At 42.6% G+C, this 25,319-nt stretch overlaps 3 protein-coding genes and 1 long non-coding RNA gene across 4 annotated transcripts; 2 read left to right on the plus strand and 2 right to left on the minus strand.

The window, feature by feature from the left end:
- Positions 1 to 2,861: 2,861 nt before the first annotated feature.
- On the minus strand, positions 2,862 to 3,815 carry LOC135492978 (uncharacterized). Its single transcript, XM_064779726.1, has one exon. It carries the CDS (start codon positions 3,813 to 3,815, stop codon positions 2,862 to 2,864), a length of 954 nt encoding a protein of 317 aa, XP_064635796.1.
- A 337-nt stretch (positions 3,816 to 4,152) lies between these two features.
- On the minus strand, positions 4,153 to 5,434 carry LOC135492979 (uncharacterized). Its single transcript, XM_064779727.1, has 2 exons — positions 5,255 to 5,434; positions 4,153 to 4,782 (listed from the first exon to the last, which is right to left on the minus strand). Exons 1-2 carry the CDS (start codon positions 5,432 to 5,434, stop codon positions 4,153 to 4,155), a joined length of 810 nt encoding a protein of 269 aa, XP_064635797.1.
- Positions 5,435 to 8,292: 2,858 nt separating this feature from the next.
- Positions 8,293 to 10,654, plus strand: LOC135492106 (uncharacterized). Its single transcript, XR_010448028.1, has 3 exons — positions 8,293 to 8,334; positions 8,647 to 8,817; positions 10,587 to 10,654. It is a non-coding gene; the product is annotated as an uncharacterized LOC135492106 (long non-coding RNA).
- Positions 10,655 to 21,618: 10,964 nt separating this feature from the next.
- LOC135492980 (uncharacterized) lies at positions 21,619 to 22,611 on the plus strand. The gene has a single exon (XM_064779728.1). The coding sequence runs from the start codon at positions 21,619 to 21,621 to the stop codon at positions 22,609 to 22,611; it is 993 nt and encodes a 330-aa protein (XP_064635798.1).
- Positions 22,612 to 25,319: the final 2,708 nt, after the last annotated feature.

A 25,319-nucleotide genomic window follows, 5' to 3' on the forward strand; every position in this document is an offset into this window, starting at 1 on the left:
CATGCCCCACATGCGCCATGCGGGATTATGCGGGATTATACGGTTCATGTGAACTTGTTGACATCTACATGATCTAGTGCTGTTATTGGTCATGGTACATGGTAGGCCTAATCATCATGGCAATATGATTCAGGAAAAGCTCGGAGTAAAATGAACTGCTGATGAATAATGATGTTGTTCATGTTTACCATGTTTACTATACATAGCCATAGGGTATGCACTGGCCAGTGCACTTTCTGCACGTCGTCATGGTCATGTTACATGTACGTGATACCTTGCATATTTTGTTTTTTGAATGCGCATGCTTTTTGGGCAAAATCACTTGTACCAACACTAATGAATAATGTCTTCTTATCCCTATGACTCCATACACAGTGAGGGCATTGTCCCATTCGCATCAAATGGTAACTTATTGTACCGTATTAGGGTGGAAGTTGGGGAGCAGATACCTACCGCTGCACGCCTGTCATAATCAGCAGTGATGAGCTTAGCGCGATATGGAACATTCTTCAGAAACTCAAGCGAGGGAAGTCTGCTCATTAGCATATCTCGCGCACTGCTCCTTATTGTCAAACATCGTAGTGAAATCGTAATGGAAAACGTCTGGCTTTGCGCCAGACGTTGAGACTAATAAGTGAAGAACTAGTAGGTAAAGAACTTCTACTTGCGCGAGACTGCTCTGATAAAATTATCATTGCAGAGACTACGGTGACGTACACATATATTTTTTACAATCAAAAATGCCCTCAAAAGACGACATGGAATGATTATTTTATTGATATTTCCTACTATATACCTTCCAATTATCACTTTATACAAATAGATCGGCGTTAGGTCGCATGCTTTTCTTTCCTGGTGACACTATAAAGCAAAATAGTTGCAACCCCGTAAATGCGCTATAAGTCCAATAATAAGTGACGGTGACCCGTTATAAATGTTTCGCCAGCTTCGCTTTTTTGCCGCTACGCGGCGCGTTGGGCCCTTGCGTCTAGCTGTCCTTGAAGCTTTTGTTCGTACCACAATTGTGCTTTTGTGGCTAAATTTCTTTTTTGTGAAGAATTGCATCGATTGGTAACATGCTTTATTCACTCGATTTTTCAGACATGAAAAGAACATTTTGTATTGTAGTTGAATTGGTTATGCATCAGATTAGTATGTACGCAAAATTATCAATGAAAACAGACCTTTGAAAGGTTTTTAAATGTATGATTTAAAACTTTTTGTCTGTATGTAGAACCCGATATTACAATCTTTGAAAAATTTCTACAGAATTTCTCTATGTATTAGGACTAGTGACTGTTTTAAAAATCGACTATTAAAGAGAAAATTCCTATTTTCATAGTCAATACATATAATAGTATCAGTGAATTTGTCTGTATGTTAATGCTATTTCAGTATTAAACTTGAAACAGGGTTGTCGAATTCAATATCGATAACCGGGACAATGATCAGCCAACTGATATGAGCAATTGTATTCAAACGGAGCCTTTGGCAATCTATATATGCCTGGATCTCTAGTCGAAACACAACTTCCTGTAACAGACATGATGCCTCTCTTCGATACCAGCTCTTCATTTTGTGCACATCAGCTCTCTTGTCTATGCCATTGCATGACTTTACACTATAAAGTTTTAACTCTGAGGTACAAAAGTAACAATTCAATTTCAATTCAATTCAGTTCAATTTATTTAAATTGTATAGAACCCAGTAAGGGCTATCACATGAGTAGGGAATGTTTCTTTAGAGCTAAGAACTCGAATGAGAAACGACAACGGTAACGACAATGACGTCGTTACGTTTACCGCGAAGAAATAACGTTAGTTGGGTTAAAAAGCATACATTGAATTGCGGTAAACGTAACATGTTCATTTGGGTGACACTGATCCAGGAAAGACCAGTACTAGGCTTTTTAACTGACTCATATAATGTTTTGATTTGACTTGTAATGACAATCGAATCATGCATTATTCAATAACAGTAACAACATTAAAGAATTTACCACATCCTGCACAATTGAAGGTTGATAACAATAACCAAAATATTCATACCACATTAAGAAACTTTTAAAACAGCTCTATAGCTTGGAATGTGACGCCCTACCGTTGGCCAGACAGCGATTGCATCGTACCCTACAAAACATGTTGAAAATTAAATGACAAAATCCATCGCATAATGACCTGAGGGATAGTCCTTCATTTTTAGCAAGAGCACAGGCCCCTGCATGGCGAAAATATATTCTTATCTTCCATATTTTATTTCATATACTGATTTTCAACACACGTCGTCTGTCCGAGTGCATAGGCGGAAATTCTTTTTGTCGCTAAACTGATACTTGGGCGCTTTAGGTAGCTTTCGCAACAGTGCAAACGACGAAATACGCTGTCCGAATTTCGGCGATTTCGTCGATTTCTGTGATACATGTAATTCATTCATGCGAAACTCGTAAATCATCTTTGACACATCGTTGAAAAAGAATCGGTCATTCACGACGTCCAAGATCGAAGATTCTCGTTGGTCGGTCTCGTCAACGGTTACCCTCTGCAGTTCCCTGCGTGAGTTATATATTGGAGGTAACTGTCGATGATACTACCGGTTTATCTCACAAATACGGCGTACCGGACTTTCAAACTACAAAGCCCCTTTTTGAGAATCTAGGAACAAATTTGGGTTACGAAGTTACCCGTATATTTATTTTTTTTCATTTATTTTTGCCAACGAGTTGACCCCATGATGAAGCCAAGTGGTGAATCCGACTTTGATTTGGTTCCCAAAATTATCCTTTACGTAGATGTATACGTCAACTCAATTTTAGATTTATAGTTATCGCCGTTGAATGGTGTGTGTTACCAATAGCCAAACTACTACTTTACAAAGTACATCAAATGACCCAGGTGACCTGGAAGTACGCAATGATTTATGTACGCAGCGAACTTGTCCTTATTTGGCAGGAGATAGGGGCATTTTGCGTCTGCAGCTATCGGTGCGTTGGTCAGTCTCCCGTTGATGCGGATTAGCTTATCATCGTCCAAAAAGAGCCTGAGCTGCTTGATGCGGGTTTTGCTTCTAACTGGATGGGGGCCTGCTGCCGGATTTCCTTGCAGGAGGTCGATCTCATTGCGGTAGTTTGCTTCCTGTACTGAGCGTATCCATGTTTTTTCGGCGGTGTTTATGGCTTGTGCGTCAATGTCAGTGAGCTGCTCCCGTGTTATCTTCTCTTTTCTTCTCCAAAGTCTGACGCTTCTTTGGGTGAGGGCGGTCACTCTCAGCAATTTACCAAAGGAATTGAAGGAGTTGATGTTAATCATGTTTGCAATATTGGGTACTGGTAGGTCAGCAGTTGCGGGTTCGACTTTATCATTGGCGTCATGGATGGCGTCATCGTCGGCAGCAGCATGGGCCTGTTGAAGTAGAACTGTTTCATCGATGACATCAGGGGGAGGAGTCGAAGGCGGATTACCTCCGTTCAGCCAATTTGGCCCGGACCACCATAAGTCCGAGTGATGTAGCTCATCAGGCGTAATGCCACGTGTTAAGAGGTCTGCCGGGTTTTCTTTTGATGGAACATATCTGATATCTCCCGCGAAGTGTCGGATCCTTTCAACTCGATTCTGGACATATGTAGGCAATTTCCTGTTGCCCTGTGTCCAGTGGATAACGATCTGTGAATCTATCCATAAGGTGCGGTTGTTTAAGGTGAGAGTTCCGTTTAGGGCTTGTTCAATGTAATTAGCCATCTGAACAGCACTAACTGCACCGAGTAATTCCATACGTGGAATGGTTGTATTTCCCATCGGTTTGACCCTTGTCTTGGCCATGAGCAAAGATGCGTGATTTTCACTGACCTAGTATGCTGCACTTCCGTAACAAGCAGGCGATGCGTCACTAAATATGTGTAATTCACATGCATTGACATTGATATTCGGGATGAGCTGTCGCGGTACTTCAATGATTTGCGCGTCTTCCAACTCTGTCACAAGGTGTTGGAATTCGTCAACAAGATCGTCTGGTATGTTTTCATCCTACTGATACCTGCTTTCCAGACCTTCTGAATGAACTGTTTAGCTTTGGCATGGGTGGGGGCTAGGTATAACCAAGTGGGTCAAATTTCCCTGAGATGTAGCTGACCGCTTCTCGTTTAGTTGGTTGGAGCGTCTAGGGCTTGTTCCTATTGTTGAAGGTCAATGTGTCGGCTTCAGTGTCCCAAATCATTCCGTGTGCGGGAACCTTGGGTTTGGGGTCATCAATGTTGTCAGCTTGTGCCCTCTGGCGGATGGTTGTATCGTTCGAGGTCCAAGCGCGTAATTTGAGGTCTGCGTCATCCATCATTTCGTTGGCTTTCTCATAGTACGTCATGGCATCCGTTGGTTGAATACTGGCGAATATGTTGTCCATGTACGTGTTTTCTTGTATGTCTGCTGCTAGCGGTGTGTCATAGGAGTCGAGGTGTGTCTTTATTGTCGCCAACAGCATAAATGGTGATGATACTGTCCCGAATGGTACCACTTGAAATTGGACCGTGCGGAATCTACTCTCGGGGTCATCAGGGTCTCCCAACCATAGGAATTTGGTGAACATCTGATCAGCTTCAGCTAGTTTGACATGGAGAAATGCTTTCTGTATGTCGCTACTTAATCCTACAGGGTGTATCCGAAATCTAAGCAGGATTCTGCCCAGGTCATTCAGCAGATTGGGGCCTGGTTCTAGGCAGTCATTCAGACTTGATCTTCCAGCTGCTCGGCACGATGCATCATATACAATCCGAATGGGCGTGGTTGGTGAATCCTTTTTACGGGATGATGGGGTAGATAGTGACCGCAGGTGGCGTCGTCGTCAGGCACCTCGCGTATGAACTGGCGGTGGAGTTGGTCAACTATGATGTCATTGTACGTACGTCGCATGTTACTGTCGAGTTTTCTGACCATGGCTCTTTTCCTTGCGTATGTGACGTCATAATTCGATGGCAATTCCGGATGGCTTTCTTTCCATGGGAGGCTGGCTATGTATTGTCCGTTTTCATCCGCGGGCGGATGATTTCGTCACCAACTACAGACCAATAATAGTCGGCTCCAATGAGAATGTTTATGTCCATGTAAGTTGAGTGCGGGTTTTTGACCAATTCGTTACGGACGGGCGCAATTTGCGGCGTGTTAAGAATCTCGGGGTTAGGCGTTTTCACAGGCGTCGAGATTGTATCAACAATGAGCAATGTTAGATTTAGGCCAGGGCCTTTCGTCGCTGTGTTCAGATTGATTACTGTTTTCGAGATCTGGCGAACAGTGTCTGTTTTCCCACCGAAAGCTGTCAGGTTGATGATCTCTTTTCCATTGTCGTTGGCGCCTAATTTCGTCGCTGACTGTGTGGTTATGAACGAACGCATGGCACCTTCGATGTAGGGGGTGCGGTGATTGCATCTTGATGGCGTAGAGTGTTTCATCTTTGGTCAGGGCTTGTATCTCGGCGTCAATGCGTTGGACTTCTTTTAGCTTATTAGGCAATAGGCTGGCATTTGCGAAAGCCGTATCAATCTTTTCGGCCACATTTGCGGGTTCGCGGGTAACGTCAACTTTGATTTCTTCTCAGAGATCGTCCATCACTTTCATAATCTTTGTTATGGCAGCTCGTTTGCCGCCTCTCTCTTGGGTAAGCCGTTTGATTCTCTCTTCGTCGCTCATCTTGGAATCAGCTTAGCGGGTTGATCTTGGTCACGGCATCAAATGTCGTGTGTGAAGATTCCAGGTGAGTGTTGCATGCGGGGACGTGTACTTGAATAATGGCCGACTGGACACCTTGAGTTTCTAACTATAACTAAACTTTAATACTAACAACAAAACGATTCTGGGGCATTTGCCCCCCCGGACATCTGCCCCCCGGATCTTTCCCCCCGGATTTTTGCCTCCCGGACATTAGCCCCCCTAGGACCTCTGCCCCCCTAGGACGTCTGCCCCCCCCCCCCGACATTTACCGCCGGGGACAGTCAAAGAGAACTTGGATGAGTCGGTCAGTCCAAGAGTAGCAGGATGATCAGCTTTGGCCTGTATTAATAGATTTAAGAGCATACTTATGTGCATTGCTCCAGGGCAATCCATAGGTCAAATGTAAGAATGGTAAGGATTGCTGTATTTCTTTTAAATGAAAATTACTGAAGGTAGCAGAATTACTGAAGGTAGCAGGTAGGCCACCCTTCTACTGAAGGTAGCAGAATTACTGAAGGTAGCAGGTAGGCCACCCTTCAGTAATTTTCAGCACAAAATAATTTAAATAATGATTACCTTCTTTGACCTGTACTATAACTTCATTTCTTGATTGGTTGTGATGGTGGAAGGAGACGGAGGTGTCATGTGAAGTTTTCTATTTTAATCAAACAACAAACAAGTTTCAAAACATCAGATATACATGTACATGTACTAAAAATAGATTTACAGAAACATTGTATGACAGAGGCATTTCTCAGAAAAGGAGTATCATTAGGCCACTTTAAAAAAAAGCTGGTTAGCGTCCTTGCTTCTGGGAGGAGGTGGGTAGGGGGAGGTGTTTTTGTTTTTTTAAATTCATTTTAAGGCTGAAATAATAGCTGCTGAGCAAATAAAAAAAATCTGAAATATGATAAAATCCGGGTAGGTGTACATTCAAGTGTAAAATGCACTATAAATTTTTTTGGCTCTCGAGCACTTTGTCGGGTAGGAAGGGGCCGCTAACTAACTTTTTTTTTTATTCGGGCTTAGGTACGCAAGCCTATTCCGTCACAAGCATCGGAATAGCATTCCGCGACGTTACTATACTGTATATAGAATTATCGTGACTATAAATAGAAAAGAAACAATGTATTCAGAAATCCTATGGGGCTAATGTCCGGGGGGGCAAATGTCCGGTGGCAGATGTCCTAGGGGGGCAGAAGTCCTAGGGGGGCTAATGTCCGGGGGGCAAAAATCCGGGGGGCAGATGTCCTAGGGGGCAGAAGTCCTAGGGGGGCTAATGTCCGGGGGCAAAAATCCGGGGGGCAGGTGTCCTTGGGGGCAGAAGTCCGGGGGCAGAAGTCCGGGGGCAGAAGTCCGGGGGGCAAATGCCCAGGGGGAAGTGTCCTGATACTCAACAAAACACATGCATGTGACAAGATACAGAAAAAGGTAATCTATACTATGATTGGTCAATAGGATATTCAGGTAGGCGGGGCCTACATTCCAGGATGCGGCTTGCATCTCTTATCATCAGTTCCGACACACTCAAATGGAACATGTCGCCGAAGTTTCGTTTCTCTCAAGAGCAGGATCTGCTCTCGCTGTAAAACCTTTACAATAAGAACCGAAGAATCACCGGAATCAGTGAGAAGTAATCGCGAAAAATCTAAATGATGCAAAAAAGGATTAAGAGTGAATCACCTATACTGACTACAAAAAAATGTATCTTAAACTGTCATGCACATAGCCGTTTACACCAGGCCCTGGAAGGCCAAGAAATGTTCGCGCAGAATTCGATTGTCATTACAAGTCACATTAAAACATATATGAGTCAGTTAAAAAGCCTAGTACTGGTCTTTCCTGGATCAGTGTCACTTAAATGACCATGTTACGTTTACCGCAATTCAATGTATGCTTTTTAACCCAACTAACGTTATTTCTTCGCGGTAAACGTAACGACGTCATTGTCGTTACCGTTGTCGTTTCTCGTTCGAGTTCTTAGCTCTAAAGAAACCTTCCCTACTCATGTGATAGCCCTTACTGAGTTCTATATGGATTTCAATAAATTGAACTGAATTGAATTGAAATTGAATTGTTACTTTTGTACCCCAGAGTTAAAACTTAGTGTAAAGTCATGCAATGGCATAGACAAGAGAGCTGATGTGCACAAAATGAAGAGCTGGTACCGAAGTGAGGCATCCTGTCTGTTACAGGAAGTTGTGTTTCGACTAGAGATCCAGACATGTATAGATTGCCAAAGGCTCCGTTTGAATACAATTGCTCATATCAGTTGGCTGATCAATGTCCCGGTTATCGATATTGAATTCGACAACTCTGTTTCAAGTTTAATTCTGAAATAGCCTTAACATACAAACATACAAAAAAATGTTCTTTTCATGTCTGAAAAATCGAGTGAATAAAGCATGTTACCAATCGATGCAATTCTTCACAAAAAAGAAATTTAGCCACAAAAGCACAATTGTGGTACGAACAAAAGCTTCAAGGACAGTTAGATTTCACAAATTATCGATCCTTCCGTCATTCCCATTCCGCTGTTGAGGTCATAGGTCTAGAACTCTGTATTCTGCGTGTGATCATCTTTATCTACCAATTTGCAGTCCGACATGTTGTATATGCCCAACTGTTTCAACATCCTCGGGTTTGTCTGAATTTGTGCTCAACTTATCGTATAAATTGTAGGCCCATATGGCCCCTTGTCGAATGACTTTTCAATAACGGAACTCGTTTGAAAAATTGGTTCACAACCTGTTTTAGAATACATGTGGTTGTCGAGGAAGTCCATCCAGGGACAGAGTATGAGTTGAAAGACATCGGTAGGATATGATATAGGGTAGAATGGGGTAATTATAGCCCCGGTTTATATGTAGCCCCTGCAGTGTTTGATGTATGGGGATATCAATCAATGTCATTAGCAGGGGCTACAATTAAACCGGGGCTACAATTACCCCAGTCTACCATATCTTTCGCCTGTTTGAATTTTCTTCTGATTCGACTCTGCACCTTATCGAAGAACATTACACAATAACCAAGGACTTACGTGCGATATGAGTACATCGGTTCATCTTTCTATTTGGCTATTTGGCAGTGGTGAAAGATTCTGTCCAACCTATGTTTGAGAACGGTGAGTATATCGGTACATCTTTCTCTCGGCTATTTGGGAAGATCAGTGCCGTAGTGGTTAGAGCACCGGGCTCATAATCAGGAGGTCGTGGGTTCGCTTGGTCGTGTTTCGTCTTTGTGTACTTGAGCAAGGCACTTTACCCTACTTGCTTCTCTCCACCCAGAAATAAATGGGTACCTAGCTGGTACCCAGAGATGGCAAACTATGAATGTTAGCTGCAGCTCGGACCTGTGACACTCCCAGAGAGTAGAGCTTGAATCGCGAATGTACAGGCCAATACACTAGTGGGAGACTTTTTCCGAATTATCAGCGGTTTCTCTAACTTTTTCTTGATTTCTCCGACATTGTCCGGATTGTACTTTGTCTAAATGTCAGAATTCCATAAAACTTGTGAAAAAACTAGGCCTTCCCAAATGTAGGCCATTAAAGATCAAAGGCCGTTGTTAGATGGGGTTAATGAGGTGGGATGCAAACACCCAGAGTAACCCTAAGTGTGAATACCAATTAGCTCCTCTCCTTGGACCCTTTGCATTTCACACATGAGTGCACCTGGGTTGGCCCTCTCCGTGTTTGAGAAGGGGAGACCTTGTAATACTAGATGCAATACAGAAATGGCTGATTTTTGCAATTTAATTTCAAAATTTCAAATTAATGGCTAGAAATTTGATGTTTTGCAATTGAATGTCATGCAGTTTATTTCATCAAATAATGTAGGAAATGACATTATTCCTGAACTGGAAGTGAAATTATTGAAAAAAAATTATTTTGCAATTAGATTTGAGCATGGTGTACAATTCAATTCAAGTCTGTATCATGCAAATAGATACTGTCAATATTTTGTAAATTACACAGTTCAGTACATCAAAAATATCTTTAATTCACATGAGGCTTTGTTTCTTTATGCTATCAAAATAGGCATATTTTTGTAAAGTCTCCTCTGCTTAAACATGGAGAGGCCCAACCCAGGTGCACTAATGTGTGACATGCAAAGGGTCCAAGGAGACGAGCTAATTGGTATTCACACTTAAGGTTACTCTGGGTGTTTGCATCACCCCTCATTAATCCCATTCAATTGAGGCCTTTGTTCTTGAATGGCCTACTTTTGGAAGACCTAGTTCTTTTCACAGGTTTCATGGAAATCTGACCTTTTGGACAAAGCCGGAGAAATGTCGGATAATGTCGGGGAAATGTCGGAGAAATCAGCAAAAAGTTAGAGAAACCGTTAATATGTCGGAAAATGCTTCCCACTCGTGATAGAAGTATACAACGATGGTGAAAACATCACAGGAGTTGGTGTCGACGTTTTAACACTGATCTTATCTGTTTTTCTCGAAGGGGAGAAGAGATAGCGCAGTATTATGGCGTCTGCACAAATTACAAAAATAGGACAAGAAATATATATTTCTAAGACACTTTTTTCGGGCCCCATCAAAACAACAGATTCAAAATGATTCAACTGATCCAAGGACTGGGCAAAAATCATGTCATCACTTCATCATTACTGGTACATTGTAATCCAGGGGCGTAGCTAGCTTTTTGGTGTTGGGGGCGGCAAAAGGCTCTGCGGGGAGGTTCTCATTTTCTGGCGACTTCTGAAGGGGGGGGGGGGCATTTCCCCTTGCCCCCCCCCCCCCCCCGCCCCACTCCCCGCTCGCTACTCCCCTGTAATTGTAAAACTGCAACTACCTGCAGATATGCTCTTGTGTACTATAATTTTTTTGCTCAAATTTATTTTTCTTGTCTAAATTGGAAGTTCCCTACGTTTCCAGGTATGGGTGTACTTGAGACCTCGGGTAAAAAAGGCATCCAGATTTCAAACTTTACCTAACGATAGAGTCTTGCATTCGTCCTCACCGGAAATTTCGAAGAGGGGATACTTAATTGTCAAGTTGTGGTAAATAGATGGCTTAGATTAATGAAATTAGATATAATCCTCAATCTCCGGTTGATTCTCAATCTACAGAGTCTGGCCATCACAGGAATATACTTTTTCATGATATATTTACAAAAATATGGTCTCACTGGCCAGTTAAGGACTTGTATTTTAGTAGGCCCAGATCAATGGGCAAAAGATATTTGAATCTTCAAAAATTTCATGATTTTATTGTTATATGGATGCCACATATAAATTGTTGATAATGATTGGGCACTTTTTTTACCAAAATCTATGTACACAGAATGTATATATGGATTGTGTTTGGCGTGGAACTGATCTCCTGATCTTTAATAGCCGATGAGCTTTAGTTTTGTTCGCAGATTTTGCAGCACAGACGTCATCATGTTGGCTCCCTCCCGACACGACAGGGCCAGTGACACTCGGTATTGTCAAACATATTTACCAAACAAGCCATGACAACATTATCCCCATATGAGACGTAATCAGACCTGGTGGGATATTTTCTTTGGAGAATGACAATACAGTCACATTAGCGTTGTTGTCGTTATCCTTATATAACATCATCTTTGCCGTCATCTCGGAACGATTCAAGCATTTCCTGAAGGTCGTCGGAAGTGTTCGGGCTTCGGACTGTTTTTAGGGATGCCAGTAGGGAATCCCTCACGTAGCTTTTTCAAATTCGGCAATTTACGTAATACAGTTCATTGTGGGTATAGTGTGCACAATGTGATAAAATGAAAAGTTTAAGGAACATTTCTCTAGTTTTAGGATTGAAATGAAGTACCAATTGTATGAACTGGTAAATGCAAATAATTTTGGTATCAAATGCTAGGTCCAAAAGCCTTTAGATAATGTTTTGATTCCAATGACCATTTCAACTTTTATAGTCAAAAACGTCAAAATACTAACATGTTAACAAGTGTACCACAAAGCGGCAGCATAATACGCCCGTCGCACCGCACTCCGAAACTAACCACGAGCATGGCAAATGTACCGGTAATTTACGGTTGCTGCATGGTCTAATTGTATAGCATTTCCAACTCTGTCACTTGAGATGTCGGCTTGTACTTATATACACCCAACTCCACAATGATACAGAAAGATGACGCCCATCGGGCTACTTGTTCTTGCAGTTACAGTCCAGAATGTGAAGTCCGAGATTACCGCCTGGCTGCCATATTTGATATTGGATCAGGCTCAAAATCAATAAGTGACCTCTCTCACCTCACCCCATCATTTCACAGAAAATTCAAGGCCATCTGATGACTCGTTCAGCAGTTACGATTAGAATCTGAAATTTAAGATTGCCGCCTGGCGGCCATACCGGATATCGAATTGGGCGAAAATCACTTGGCATCCCAGCCCCACATCCCAGTCGCATAGTAAGATGAAACCAATCCGACGAACCATCGGCGAGTAATAACACTTTTTATTTGTTTGTATAACGCCCCCTAGTGGCCAAACGAGGATGGATATAAGGTCGAATGTTACTGTCGCCTAGGGGTACATAGGAGCAGAGATTTGGATGAATAGCTTCCAGTGATCATGAAGTTTTCATATTGCGTAATTTGACACAAACTTTGACCCCTGTTAAATTGAAAAGAGGTCAAGGTCAAAACCCATAGGACATGTTATGTTCCTTATAAGAAGTACCTGTCATAATAAATTCAGCAAGCTGCCACCAATACTGAGTGAGTTCTCACACTTTTTGTGTTTTTGCATAATGCCCCTGGTGGCCAAGCCATGAATGATATAACGTCCAAAGTTAGTCTGTAAGTTACTGTCACCTAGGGATACACATGTACATAGATTGGGATCAATAGCTTCAGTGGTTTACGAAATGTGAACATTTCGTAATTTGACACAAACTCTTACCTCTGTGGCCTTGAAATGAAGGTCAGTGTCAAAACCAGTACAACGTATTATGTCCCTTTCCATGAGGTATCTGCCATAAAATTTTCAGCAAGCGGTGACCAAAATTGGCAGAGTTATTGTCTTGTTTGTGCTTTCACATACCACCCCAGAGTGGCCGAACCGTGAGTGAGAACAGGCCAGATATCGAACTCAACCTTACCCGCCCCCTGTTCTTACCACCAAAAAATGAGAGTAAAATATCTAACGGTTCTAAAGTTATAGCCCGGACGCACAACGCACGACAAGCCCATGCCATAATACGTCCGTCTTGCGACGGGCGTATAAAAAGGTGGTATCGGTAGGGTAGGAAAAGAAGATTTTAGGTATTGCGGATCCTCCAAACAGGAGATAGAAAGCTGGGGTAGCAGAACTTACGAAAGGATTACGAGTTTCATCATGTTCTATTTTTGCAAAGATATTTTTTATTCCCAAACAGGACTGGAACCGAGCTCCTAGGTCATCATCTTACAATCTGCACTAATGAGACACTTAACAACCAACATTTGGCCTGTCAAAACTATCATAGAGTATTGGAACAGTCTATTAAATGGATTGGGATTTATCATAGAGTATTGGGTAGATTTTCTTTCACCTTTAATAAGCATTGTTTAATTTCGAATATCCCAGCCTTTAATGAGACCAGAAAGTCAAACAATAGGCCACTAGCTGTTCTGATGGCCGAGATGTTTGTTTTAAAGTCTGATCATCCGTTTGAGACTTCATGTATAACGCTAATTATTGCTGGTCAAGAGTGAGATTCCCTTTTCATTAAAGCGGATTTTCCTAAGAGGGGTTGCCCGTTGCCCGGAGGTGCTCAGAAGCGCCTTATGATCTGAGTTTAGGATTTTGATTGTCCAGGGTGATACCTATGATTGTATTTTTTCAACAGTCACACTTATTTGCGAAACCAATTGATAAATGTAATAAATCCTTTCAGCTAAAATGACCCAGCTTTTAGTAAGTAAACTATTCCAACAGTTGATTATCAACAAAGAGCTTCTAAATCCTGATCTCGGATCTTTCGCTGCGGCGTCATTTTTACACTGCAGCATCATCTGCGTCATGATGAAGGTTTGTTCAACGTTTAATATTGTGCCAAGTGGCAAGGGGTTTTGCTGTCAGCTTAGTCACAAGACTGGAACATGCTTGGGAAAAGAACATGCGGTTGGGAAATTGGGAAGCTTCATGTTCCAAGAAAAGGTAATATTTTTAAATTTCCTCCTACAATCATGCGCATAGTTTGGGGAATCTGGGTTGAAACCAGGGTACAATATCAATGTCGCTTCATTTGCTCAGAATTTTTAGAAAATCACATTGACTTACGTTTCGCAGAAATAATTAATAATTAATCCTCAAATTCTTGGTAATAACATAACATTTTATGCTAATGTGCTCTACAAATGTGCTCATTGAAAACACAGTCCAATTCCTAAAACCAGTGAACCTAAGGAACCCAACAGCTAATGCAATGCTAAACATCTCTCGTAGCAGGGGCATGTTGCCATGAAATTGATGCATAAGATAAGAATCATACCCTCCATTCCGTCGAATGACTATCACTATATTGGTTTTGGTTATCGCAAAGGCTATCTACTGGCAATGTCAAGAGAAAATTTACTGACTTTCCGATTCAATAAAACCAGTGTTACTTACAACATAGTACATAATGTGTGGCTTTCCCGGCCCAGAGAAGAATTTGGTAAAATCAGGCCTTATTGTAGTTATGACAGTATAGTTTTTTTTACTTCGTCATTAAAGAAAGCAGACATTCAATATTTTGATTTTATCAGGGAGAGTTTTGGTCACATTTCCCTTGTTCATAAGGACAAGATGTTTATAAAAACTACTTTGAAAAGATCATTTAGTTACCTTAAGTGGAGAAGAAACTGTTTGTCTCTTGTTGTTGAGCAAAAAATTGCTACATGTACTATAAGTGTAAATCAAAGACGGCCTTGGGTGTATATAATATACGATGTCATATTTGATAACAGAAAAATTATTTTTAAGAATGGAGTAATAGGAATAAATGGATTACGTGGCTATCATATTTTTTATGTGGATGTGATTTTCAACTTTTTAATTGGGTTTAGGCAAGATCATTATACAGTATCCTTTTACAACAAGACAGCAACAACTGTTAACCTGATCAGATCTGTCAGATTTCCATACAAAGTCAATGTGAATATAAAAGGTTATTCTCGAAGCTATGTTCGTTTCATATATTCGAACTTCCAAGGGTATTATATTGGACTGGATTTTAAACCACTTGTCTGCTGCTTAACGGACAGGCTTTACAATGGATTCATTAAACACTTCATGAGAACGCTTCGTATAAAATCACCCAGGTATTTGGATCATGATCTAGCAGTAGACTCGTTTGGCAACTTGAATTACTTCCAGAGGACTCATCATAAGAAACAAGACTTGTTTGCAAACATTAATGTGTATTCAGTGATTAATTAAGCTCATTTTACGCCAGGAAAACTGGTTTAAGGCATTTTGTCCCAATCATTATTAATGCAACCAGAGGAATCTCCGTCACAGGTGGCCAATCTATAAAGTACAATAGTTATTTCATCTAATTAGTGAACAAAAAATTGTCAAAAACTGTTTTAAAGGTTTATACAAAGTCATCGATTGGCAAACAAAAACAATTTGTCAGTTTTTCTTACAAAAAGATCTCTCGCAGCACCCATTCAATGTGTGAATCCAGCAACAGGCCAAAGGTTAATCGAATCCACTAGGGTGTGTAATCACTTGTTTCAAAGTTACCTTTTCAGGGCTCCTGAGGAGGTCATTTTTTATTCCAGAAAAACAACAATCAATGTAAAACGACAATGTCGAAACCCATCATGTATTTTTCTGCAATGAAACCTTACAGAGGCGATAGGATTTATTATGCGTGTCTCTAGTCCTGCTTGCTTAAACTGATTACCACTGAAACAAGCTGCTGAAAAATAAGTAAATTCTGACCGAGGAGACGTTCATTACCTATCATAAATAGAGTAACACATGTAGCTACTTCGTAGTAAATTAGGTGATGGGCATCTTCATGCGATAAAAAGAAATCGAACTACTGTCAACATGCTGCATTGAATTTATCAGGTCAGGGAAAATGTCCAACATTTATCCGTTTACTCGAATTGCTTATTGCTGGTCACATGACTGGCATATTTTGGCTGAACGGCTCACATGAGTTCTGTTCAGTGGACATTACATTAGACAGAATTCTATCACTAGTAGGTTTCATTGTAAGAAACTGTTTTAGGAAAAGTTCATTAATGGAATAAGTTATGGGTTTAAAATAACAATGATGTTGATTAACACGCTTTATCTCCAATCATAGTATTTTAAAAGTAGGGCAGAACTTTGCCGCTGGAATTTTTATGCATGCATGTCAGCTTTAAGACGTTTAAGCCAGGTCGAAAACACAAATGCGTGACCGCCCAAATATGATATACTACCAGCAAACCGCCGTGGCGCTACCGTATAGTTAACTGTGCTTGGGATGTAGAGCATCGTAAGGAGCATCACTTCACACACATTCAGCAAAAATCGGACAGTTCCTTACTATTTACATGGCTTTGCTACTACAGTTTGCTCCAAGATGTTTAGAAAAGTTGCGTATCGCTCTCATTTCAAAAGTATCCAATCGATTTTGACAAAACGCACCTCTAAAAAAATCTTCATGTCAAGATCCTTTCATTTAGTCAATATCCAACTGACTTCTGGAAAATAACGCCATTGACATTGCCAAGTAAATCGCATACAAACATTACGCACGATAATGTATTGTGTGATCATCTGCACCGTATTTGCCACGACGTACGAAAAGAACTAAAATGTTCCTGCCGTGAGGTGATGCCCCATGGTCTGTTATGGCGCATGGCATTCTACCAGGACTACGATTCCATTACACTGGATGCATTGCGGCATCAAACGCTTCCTGGTTTTTTTACGGAGGACGAATACGAAATTGCGCCACCTATGTTTTCTTCATCGGAGATGATACAAAATGCTTTGAAATATTCCACGGACGATTTCAACCTGCGGTTCACGAATCACGGGATGAAGAAAACCATTGGAGGTAATAACTCTGTCAGCCCTCTTGGAATGAACTGCATGGCCTCAAAGTAGAGAAATCAAGATACCAAAGAGTGATCGGTGACGCTAATTTTGATGCTCCATATCAGAAGCACAGGAAGCGAATACAAAGTGTTCTGCGGACTGTTGACTAATGAATCCCTCATCTAATAGTATTTCTCCAATTGTGATCAAATAGGAGTTGATTGGTACAATACGGTACAAATATCATTGGAAGATTTCACCTCCTACCTTTGAACTACATCCTCCTAGGGATTATTGGTATTACGATGCAATTTCTGGATACCTGAGAATTTCGAGCAAAAGTGGAGTTCATAAGGCTATCTCTCGATTTTATCACAATCGTCAACTGTTCAGCTTCCGACTTTTCAGCACATTTAGACACGGCTCTCACTTGCACCTTTTCAGGGACCAGTGCTTGTTCAGAAATTCATTTATTACTTTACTGGGAAAAAGGCCAGGGAGACTGTTTTATGAGCTTCATGATATTTTTGGCAAAGGGCATGCATATCGAATGATCCCTCCTCGAACTGATCCATGCTCTCGGGTAAGTCCACGGCTTACGCCTCACTACAGTAGCCACAAAGTTGTAATTAATTGTCCTAAAGAACATTGTACTCGAATACTTTTAACTATTTACACTGTCATGTTGATAAAAAGTACAAAAGAAGCGGTTTTAACAAATGGTGTGACTTTAAACATGTTAAAGCATAAAATCTCACCCACACAAAGGGTTTTAGCATTCACCTCGGACAACGATGTGGTCATGCAGACCAGAAAGAAAGGGTTTATGGTTTATCGAAGAACCAGGCAATACAAGGGCAAACACAAGCCAGTTAAGAAAACGACAAAATGGCCTGTTCTTCCGACCTACTGGAGTAGGAAACATCAAGCCTACCTTGAGTTTTATTTCCGAGGAAGTGATGGTGTACTGATTGGCTGCAGGGTAAACTGCCAACTAAGGACACCTCTAGTACCTTCAATGCCTCCATTTTCCCCGATTGAATTCATATATGCTCGTAAAAGGTTAGGTAGAGAGTATATGCTCATGATAGCACCAAATGGGAACTTTCTGTTCTTTCTGTTTCAAAAGAGAATCGAAAATATCAAATATGTGGCTGTTTTTTCTCCAGCTTATTAACAAATATTGCTTCACCCGTTATTTGACATGGGCTTGACATGGGGCGGAAATTTATTGTGCATTGGTACGCTAATTACTGCCGCCTACAGGAAATAAAGTTCCTCATTCTGGGATATTTGCGCATCATGTGTACGGATAAACGACGTCACTAGTCGGGTATGTCTGTCAAGTTTTGTGTATAGAATTCTGGAATGCAGACGTCTACTATATCAATGGCAACACCTCAAAGCGTGAACTTCGATAGCAGATGAGATGGCATTTCAATCAAGAGAGGAAAATACTCAATGTATCAATGATTCATGCAGTTATTATGCCTTTTAACTTTGTCCCTTTTCACCGTGCTATCGCACTAAGAAGTAGAAACACTTTAAGGACATCTCATATGCAGCAGAAGTGAAGTGACAGACATTTCCTACTGATTTTCATATTTACAGATACATGTCCTTCTTGTGGCAGTTCATAGCATTAACAGTACTGACGCTGTAATATGAATGTTTTTGGGTCATTGTGTAAACAGGCACAGGACCCCACGACCTATTTTGGGTGAACCCCGTAGAAGGAGAACGCCTTGGATTAGGAGAAAGCTGGTTCATAACTTGTCCTTTTGAGAGCAAATATATGATGAATTGGGAATGAATCTTCTTTATGTTTGGAACCAAGACCCAACATAACACTGATAATTTGTTAGGTGGCTGCATTTACCTAAATTGTATGTCCCTAGGGAAAGTCATTAAGAGAAAGTTTGTTAGACATTTTGGCTATCCCACCAAAAACACGAAGAGATACATTTTGCATTCAGTCTCCCCGGCCAGCAATGGTATATGCTCCCAAAGCTTAAAGTTCCTCAAGCGTGCCTGAGGCCAAGATAAATGTTGCCAAACATGTTACCGTCCACCGCTCGCATGGCCGTGGTGCCACCGCATGAAAAATTTCATTATTTCAATATTTTCCAAATCCAAATAACTCGCCTAAAGATTCTGAAGCGAAAGCAACTCTACAACTTGGACTTTTTACGAGACCCTCTCGCTTACTCTACAACTCGATTGGACCGTTTACTTTCGCCCTTCCATGCAGCTGCTGTCCGTTTAGGTTTCTACTAATACGTGGAGTGAGGATCTCAAGACTTCCAAGGATCTACAACTTGGATCGTTCCTTTCGTCCGTCAATTGCGGCTGCTGTCGTGGATCGGAGTACGAGGATACAAACGCTTTCCAAGTTAAGTAGTTGTGCTTTTAACTTTTGATCCATTCAACTTGGAAAACTTTGCTTAACTTTGTTTAAGTTACAATGGCATTCGCCCAGGATAATCGTTTTCGTGTCCTAATTTTCGGCCACAGCTATATCAAAAGGCTTCAGAAATTTGCCGTCTCCGGTACTCGGTTCGGCCAATTTCGGCCTGGCCTGACGGGTCTTAATCTTCAACTGGCTGAGTGCAACGTTGTCTTTCGGGGCGTGCCAGGTTTGAATTTGGCGCGTATCTATAATTTACAGGTTTTGTTCAACAAAATCCGTGCTTATTACCCTGATTTGATCATCCTGCAGGTCGGTGGAAACAACATGTGTAAGTCGTCCAACTCTGCTGAGCAGTTAGCGAGTGACCTCTCTAGGTTTGCTTTTGAGTTGCATCAACTCTGTGATTGTAGAGTTCTGATTTCCCAATTGATCCCTAGAGTTCGGTGCCCTCCGGGATATAATGTTAAGGTACAACTTTGCAACAAACGCCTTGCCGAACTCAATTCAGTTTCTGCAGCCGTGTCGCTTTGGAAACATAAGGCATCTGGACTGCAGAGCGTTGGATCTACGACACTGACGGAGTCCACTTTAATGACCTGGGCAACTTCAAATTGTTCAAGAGCTATAGGGCTGCGGTCGGTTTATCGTCCGCAGAGTTTAATTCGGTATTACAATGCTTCTTTGCTTTCAGGAAAACTAGGTAAAACCATTGCTTCCCTTAATATGGGACGCTCTCCGTAATTCATTTCCCCTTTATATCGGCTTTCGCCCTTAGATTGGGTTATTTGTTTAAATCCGTTTATGCCTATGTCACGTCACGGTGACTTCAACCAATTTCTCATTTTCAATTCCTGATTCCCTTGAAATGAGACGTACATTACCTTTTTATCCCCTCCAACAAGCTGTTGGTATTCGGCTCCCTACAGGAGTCTTTTATTTGGCTACATGGTAGTCTTTGGCTCCAAAGAGGGTCTTTTTGGCCCCACATCCAAAGGGCATTCGATCAGAAGCTTTCCTAACAACAACAACGCAAATGAATAATGAGGGTACTGAAGTTTACTAAACGTAAGCCTAGGGTCATAAATTATGGTGTAGTAGTGATTACATAATTCAATTTTCGGCCTTATTATATTGCCCTCCCGGGGATTTGCAGCGCCCTGCAGGGTCTGCTTTTACTTGGGCACATGGGGAGCGTTTGCTCCCATGAGGTCTGCTTTGGCCACATGATGGTCTTTGACCCCCTATAGGGGTCCGTTTGGCCACGATGATGGTCTCGGCTCAACGTGAGTCTGTTCCGGGGTGACTATAATTATAACAGCCCGGACGGGTAACATTCACCACGGTTTCGGCCTATTGTCGATTCCCTGGCAGAACGTCTTCCGCTGGGAGATGTCGAGTTAAGAACACGGCTTACTGTGCTTCCTTCTCTTCCAGCAGAATGGTAAACACTAAACACAAACGTACCCAGAAGACTTCCGGCCGGTCGGACAAGAGTCGTACCGGAAGAGTCAAGCCAGGGAAACGCCCTAAAACTGGTGACGGACCCGCGACGAAACGGAGGAAACAGGATGCGGACAACCTCGGATCACCCGCTGACCTCCAATCACCCGATTCTGGCACATCACGTGATCCCGGACCAGATCTGACTACGGATGCTAACAATCGGGACAACGGTGCAACCCAGGTCGACAAACAGGATATGGCCCACACGTTCAAACTGGCTAATGACATGATGTCTAACATGAATGCCATGATGGCGAACATGAACATGTTTTTTGCCGGAAAGGCAGTAAACACTCCGTTATCTGGGGCACCAGGTGTTCCCGGGGCACCTCTTCCTCCCGAGGTCTTTGCCGTCGAGGACCTCGACTCGGCACGTGGCGACAAGGTTACTGACACGATTGTCCCGGATCAACTCTCTAGTAAGAATCAGGTCATTGCTGATGGTTCGAAGGTCCCGGTGGGTGCCTCGTTTTCTTCGGTTGCTTGGCCTTGGATGCCCATGTCAAGTTGGAACACAAGGAAAAGATTTGGGCCAACGAGTACTTCGACATCGCCAAGCTTTTGAACCCAGCTTCACACAAGAAGCAATCTTTTAAGATAAATGGAGCAGGCACCGATGGGAGCGAGTCCCTTACCTTCTCATTTGGGACCCCTAAGGTTAAGATCACTTCTTTTACGCAATGGCAGTCGGCTTTCGCTATATTCCAGTCAATATATTTGGACAAATTTCCAACCTCATCCAAGCAGCTCCTCCGATATGAGGCCACCTTTAAAGATTTAATGGTCAGAGGGGGTGACTGGATGTTCTATGACGAGGGATTCCGCCGCAATATGGCGGTTAACCCTCACGGCTGGGATGAACTCCTATGGGAACTTTGGGTGAGAGCAATACACCAGAAACGTAATAATTCCCAACCTACCCAGCCCTTTCGTCAGGGCAAAAAAGGGTCCTCAACAAATCCTGGTGCCTCTTACCGAAAGTTTCCAGCGGGAACCTGCTGGCGATACAATGGTGGGAGACCGTGTTCTGGCTGCAAGTTTCCCCATAAATGCTCCGAATGTGGAGGCCCGCACGGGGCAGTTCAGTGCGTCAGCCAGAATCGCGGCAACGGTAAACCAGCCCTTAGTTCTTCCCAATCATCCTCCCCATCAGCCTCTAACCCTCGTCCAAAATCCATTGTCACCATACCTAACCCCGCTAGACGCTACAACAACCTATCCAATGCAAAGCCGGCTGCCGACGCCAATTAAGCCTCAAGTCCTAGCGAAATATTTAGAAGGTTACGACCATGAATTAACCACATTTCTGCTGGATGGTTTCACGGACGGCTTCCGTTTAGAATATCAGGGAGTTCGCGCTAGCAGTTTCTGCCCGAACTCGCCGTCGGCTAGTAAGCATCCAGAGGTCATCGATAAGAAAATTGCATCTGAGCTACAAGAAGGTAGAATTCTCGGCCCGTTTGATTCTCCACCTACGCCCGATTTTAGGGCATCCCCCATTGGTGTTGTCCCTAAGAAGGAACCTGGGGACTTTCGTATGATCCACAACCTGTCGTACCCTCGCCAAGGCGATTCCATTAATAAGGGCATCCCCAAAGATCTTACTAGTGTTAAATATTCTTCTATCTATGATGCAATTTCCTTCATCAAAAAGCAGGACAAACAGGTTTACCTAGCGAAATGTGACGTTAAGTCGGCTTTCCGTATCATTCCCGTTGCTCCCGAAGATTACCCCTTGCTTGGCTTTGAGTGGCGGGGAAAATACTATATGGATCGGGTGTTACTGATGGGGGCCAGCATTTCCTGCTCCCATTTCGAAAGGTTTAGTACTGCCATAGAATGGATTTGCCTAAATAAGCTGGGTTTTTCTTCCGTGGTCCATGTGCTGGACGATTTTCTTTTTATTTCGCTCTCCAAGGACGCCTCTAAGAGGGACTTGGAAAAATTTGAGGCCTTTTGTAAAGAGGAAGGCATTCCGTTGGCCCCGGAAAAAACCTTCTGACCAGCCATTGCTCTTCCATTCCTTGGCATTACTCTTGATGCAGAAAAAATGGAGGCCCGATTGCCCGTGGACAAGATTTCAAAGTTTAAGCTAAAACTTGATTATTTTTATCCAAAAACAAAGCCATGCTGTTTGAGTTTCAGTCACTGCTTGGGTGCCTCAATTTTGCCTGTTCCGTTGTCCTGCCGGGCCGTGCATTTTCCAGGCGGCTCATTGATCTTACAATAGGTTACGCTAAGCCATATCATCATATTCGTATTACCAAGCAGACTAAAGAGGACCTCCTCGTTTGGCGTGCTTTTCTTGACCAATTTAACGGTAGATCATTTTTTCATGGCGACAACTGGTTCTCAAATAATCAGCTACAGCTCTTCACGGATTCCTCGGGCAGCATCGGATTTGGCGCTCTATATAAAACGCATTGGTTTTACGGGATCTGGCCCGTGGCATGGAGACAGTTTAACATCGCCACCATGGAGCTGTTCCCTATCGTGTTAGCGGTTTTGATATGGGGCAAAAATTGGGCCAACCAGAACATAGTATTCTTCACTGATAACCAAGCCATAGTGTCCGTCATAAACAAACAAACATCTAAAGAACCGCAGATAATGTCCCTGGTACGGTCCCTGGTTAAAGCCTGCCTCGTGCATAATATCGTTGTGAGAGCAAAGCATATTCCTGGGAAAAAGAATGTATTCGCTGACATGCTTTCTCGTTTACAGATACATGCGTTCTGCAAACGGGCGCCTTGGGCGGACCCAACGCCCACACCGATTCCTCCAGAGCTTTACCCGGATGGATGGAATCTGCGTTGAGTGAATTGCGCAGTAACATGGTTGCATCGTCCACTATGGTGGCTTATCGTAGGACCTGGGACATTTTCGCTCAATTTTTCAACGACTACATCAAAACGAAACTATGTCTTCCTATTTCGGTGCCCATTTTAACTCTTTTCATTGCCTTTTTGCACGGCCGTGGGTATTCCCCTTCGTCTACTGCGTCCAGCATGTCGGCTATATCCTATTTACATAAGCTTAATGACATGGCTGACCCGACCAAATCATTCGTTGTGGCTAAATTACTTTGCGCCGCCAAACATTTGCGTGCGCACCCGGATGTCCGCTTGCCCGTTACCAGTGAAATCCTTTCCAAATTATTGGTTGCGGCCCCACTTGTTACGTCTTCACACTATAACTCGGTCATGTTTCAGACTGCCCTAGTACTTGGTTTCAGTGCCTTGACGGTCGAATCCGATGGGCTCCTGGTATCTTTTCGAAGATTTAAGTCTAGCAACACACAAGGCTCTCAAACCTTGCGCCTTTCTGCTAGGTCGCAATTTTGCCCGTTAGAACACGTGAGGGGCTTTTTGGCTGTACGGGGTTTATCACCCGGGCTGCTTTTCTGCCATCCCGGTGGCTCTCCTTTCCTGCGCAAGGACTTCGACGGTACACTCAAGCGTGCACTCTCTCTCTGCGGTCTAGACTCTTCCCGCTTTAAGGGGCACAGCTTGCGAATTGGGGCTGCAACACAATCCGCAATCGAGGGCAAATCCGATGCCTACATCCGGGCAGCAGGCAGGTGGTCATCCGATGCCTTCAGAAAATATATCCGTGTTTTATAACTAATTCTCGTGTCAACAATCATCTCAATACATTTACCCGAGGCGATTTTGACTCGTGCCTGCTAACGTTCGACAGGATGTGCCAAGCGCACGGCGGGCTTTGGTTCGCGACCTTGTAGGTCATTTGTTAGTGTCCTGGTCAGACTTAGGCTGTCAGGTGTGTTTTGTATCTGTGTAGTAGTTTCATATATACACTCCTCCTAGTCAGACTTAGGCTGCTGGGTTGATTTCGACATAGTCTTTGTACTCGGTTTAGACATTTCGTCTTAGATTATTAGTCTCATATATACCAAATTTGTCATAACACGGCGTTATAATTGGTGGACATGACAGTTGTAACTCTAATATATACATTATTTCACCTCGTCATTGCTACTTACACGTAGACTTAAGTGATGTGCTACGGTTTTAAATATCTAGCGTCATTATATGCGTCATTATTTTCACTCGGCGGTTCGCCGGGATTTATTTTGAGAGAGCATTTTCTGCCGGTTGTGGGGTGGCCTCAGTGACATTCGGCTTGTGGCGGTACCCTCTCAACCGTTTCAGCAAATTGTCTGTTTTATTTGATTTATGGTCACGTGACCCTAAATTCAATCTCTTGGGTCACGTGACGCATTTACCTTTTACCCTTTCTAGGGTTTCCTTTGTAATGTTTTGCAGAGAATGCTCTCTCTATGTAGCCCGTTTGGCAAATAAATATGTATCTCAAATCTTGGCCTAATCGGTCCATAATCAATCTATACACTGTGTTGTGTTAGTCATTCTAAGTGTGTCTAGGGGATAAATAAAGTTACAAAGCTATCCCAAAAGTCGGTTTCACTTAATTCCGCAAAAATTGCCGAACATCGATGATCATGACCAAATTCAGGGAGACATCTAACGACTTTCATTCACACAGGCCGCCAAAATGTGTCAGCCAACCACCGTCGTCCTCTTTCATGGCGCTTGGCAACTGGAATGCTGAGGACCCGGATGTTGCTACCAATTTGCCGAATTCGTGCGGGATTGCGTGTTTTTTTTTGTAATTTATATTTTTTATTGTAAACTCTCAAAAAAAATTTACACAAAGTATTCAATCCAACAA

This window comes from Lineus longissimus, chromosome 8, assembly GCF_910592395.1.
Source record: "Lineus longissimus chromosome 8, tnLinLong1.2, whole genome shotgun sequence".
NCBI lineage: Eukaryota > Metazoa > Nemertea > Pilidiophora > Heteronemertea > Lineidae > Lineus > Lineus longissimus.

Bases quoted from the DNA above. Each gene is read 5' to 3' on its own strand.
- LOC135492980 (XM_064779728.1), top strand. From the start codon at position 21,619: ATGGTGGGAGACCGTGTTCTGGCTGCAAGTTTCCCCATAAATGCTCCG.
- LOC135492978 (XM_064779726.1), bottom strand. From the start codon at position 3,815: ATGGCCAAGACAAGGGTCAAACCGATGGGAAATACAACCATTCCACGT.
- LOC135492979 (XM_064779727.1), bottom strand. From the start codon at position 5,434: ATGAAACACTCTACGCCATCAAGATGCAATCACCGCACCCCCTACATC. The intron at 4,783-5,254 runs GTAATCAATCTG...TCCCGTAAAAAG, and splicing joins TTCGCCAGATCTCGAAAACA to GATTCACCAACCACGCCCAT.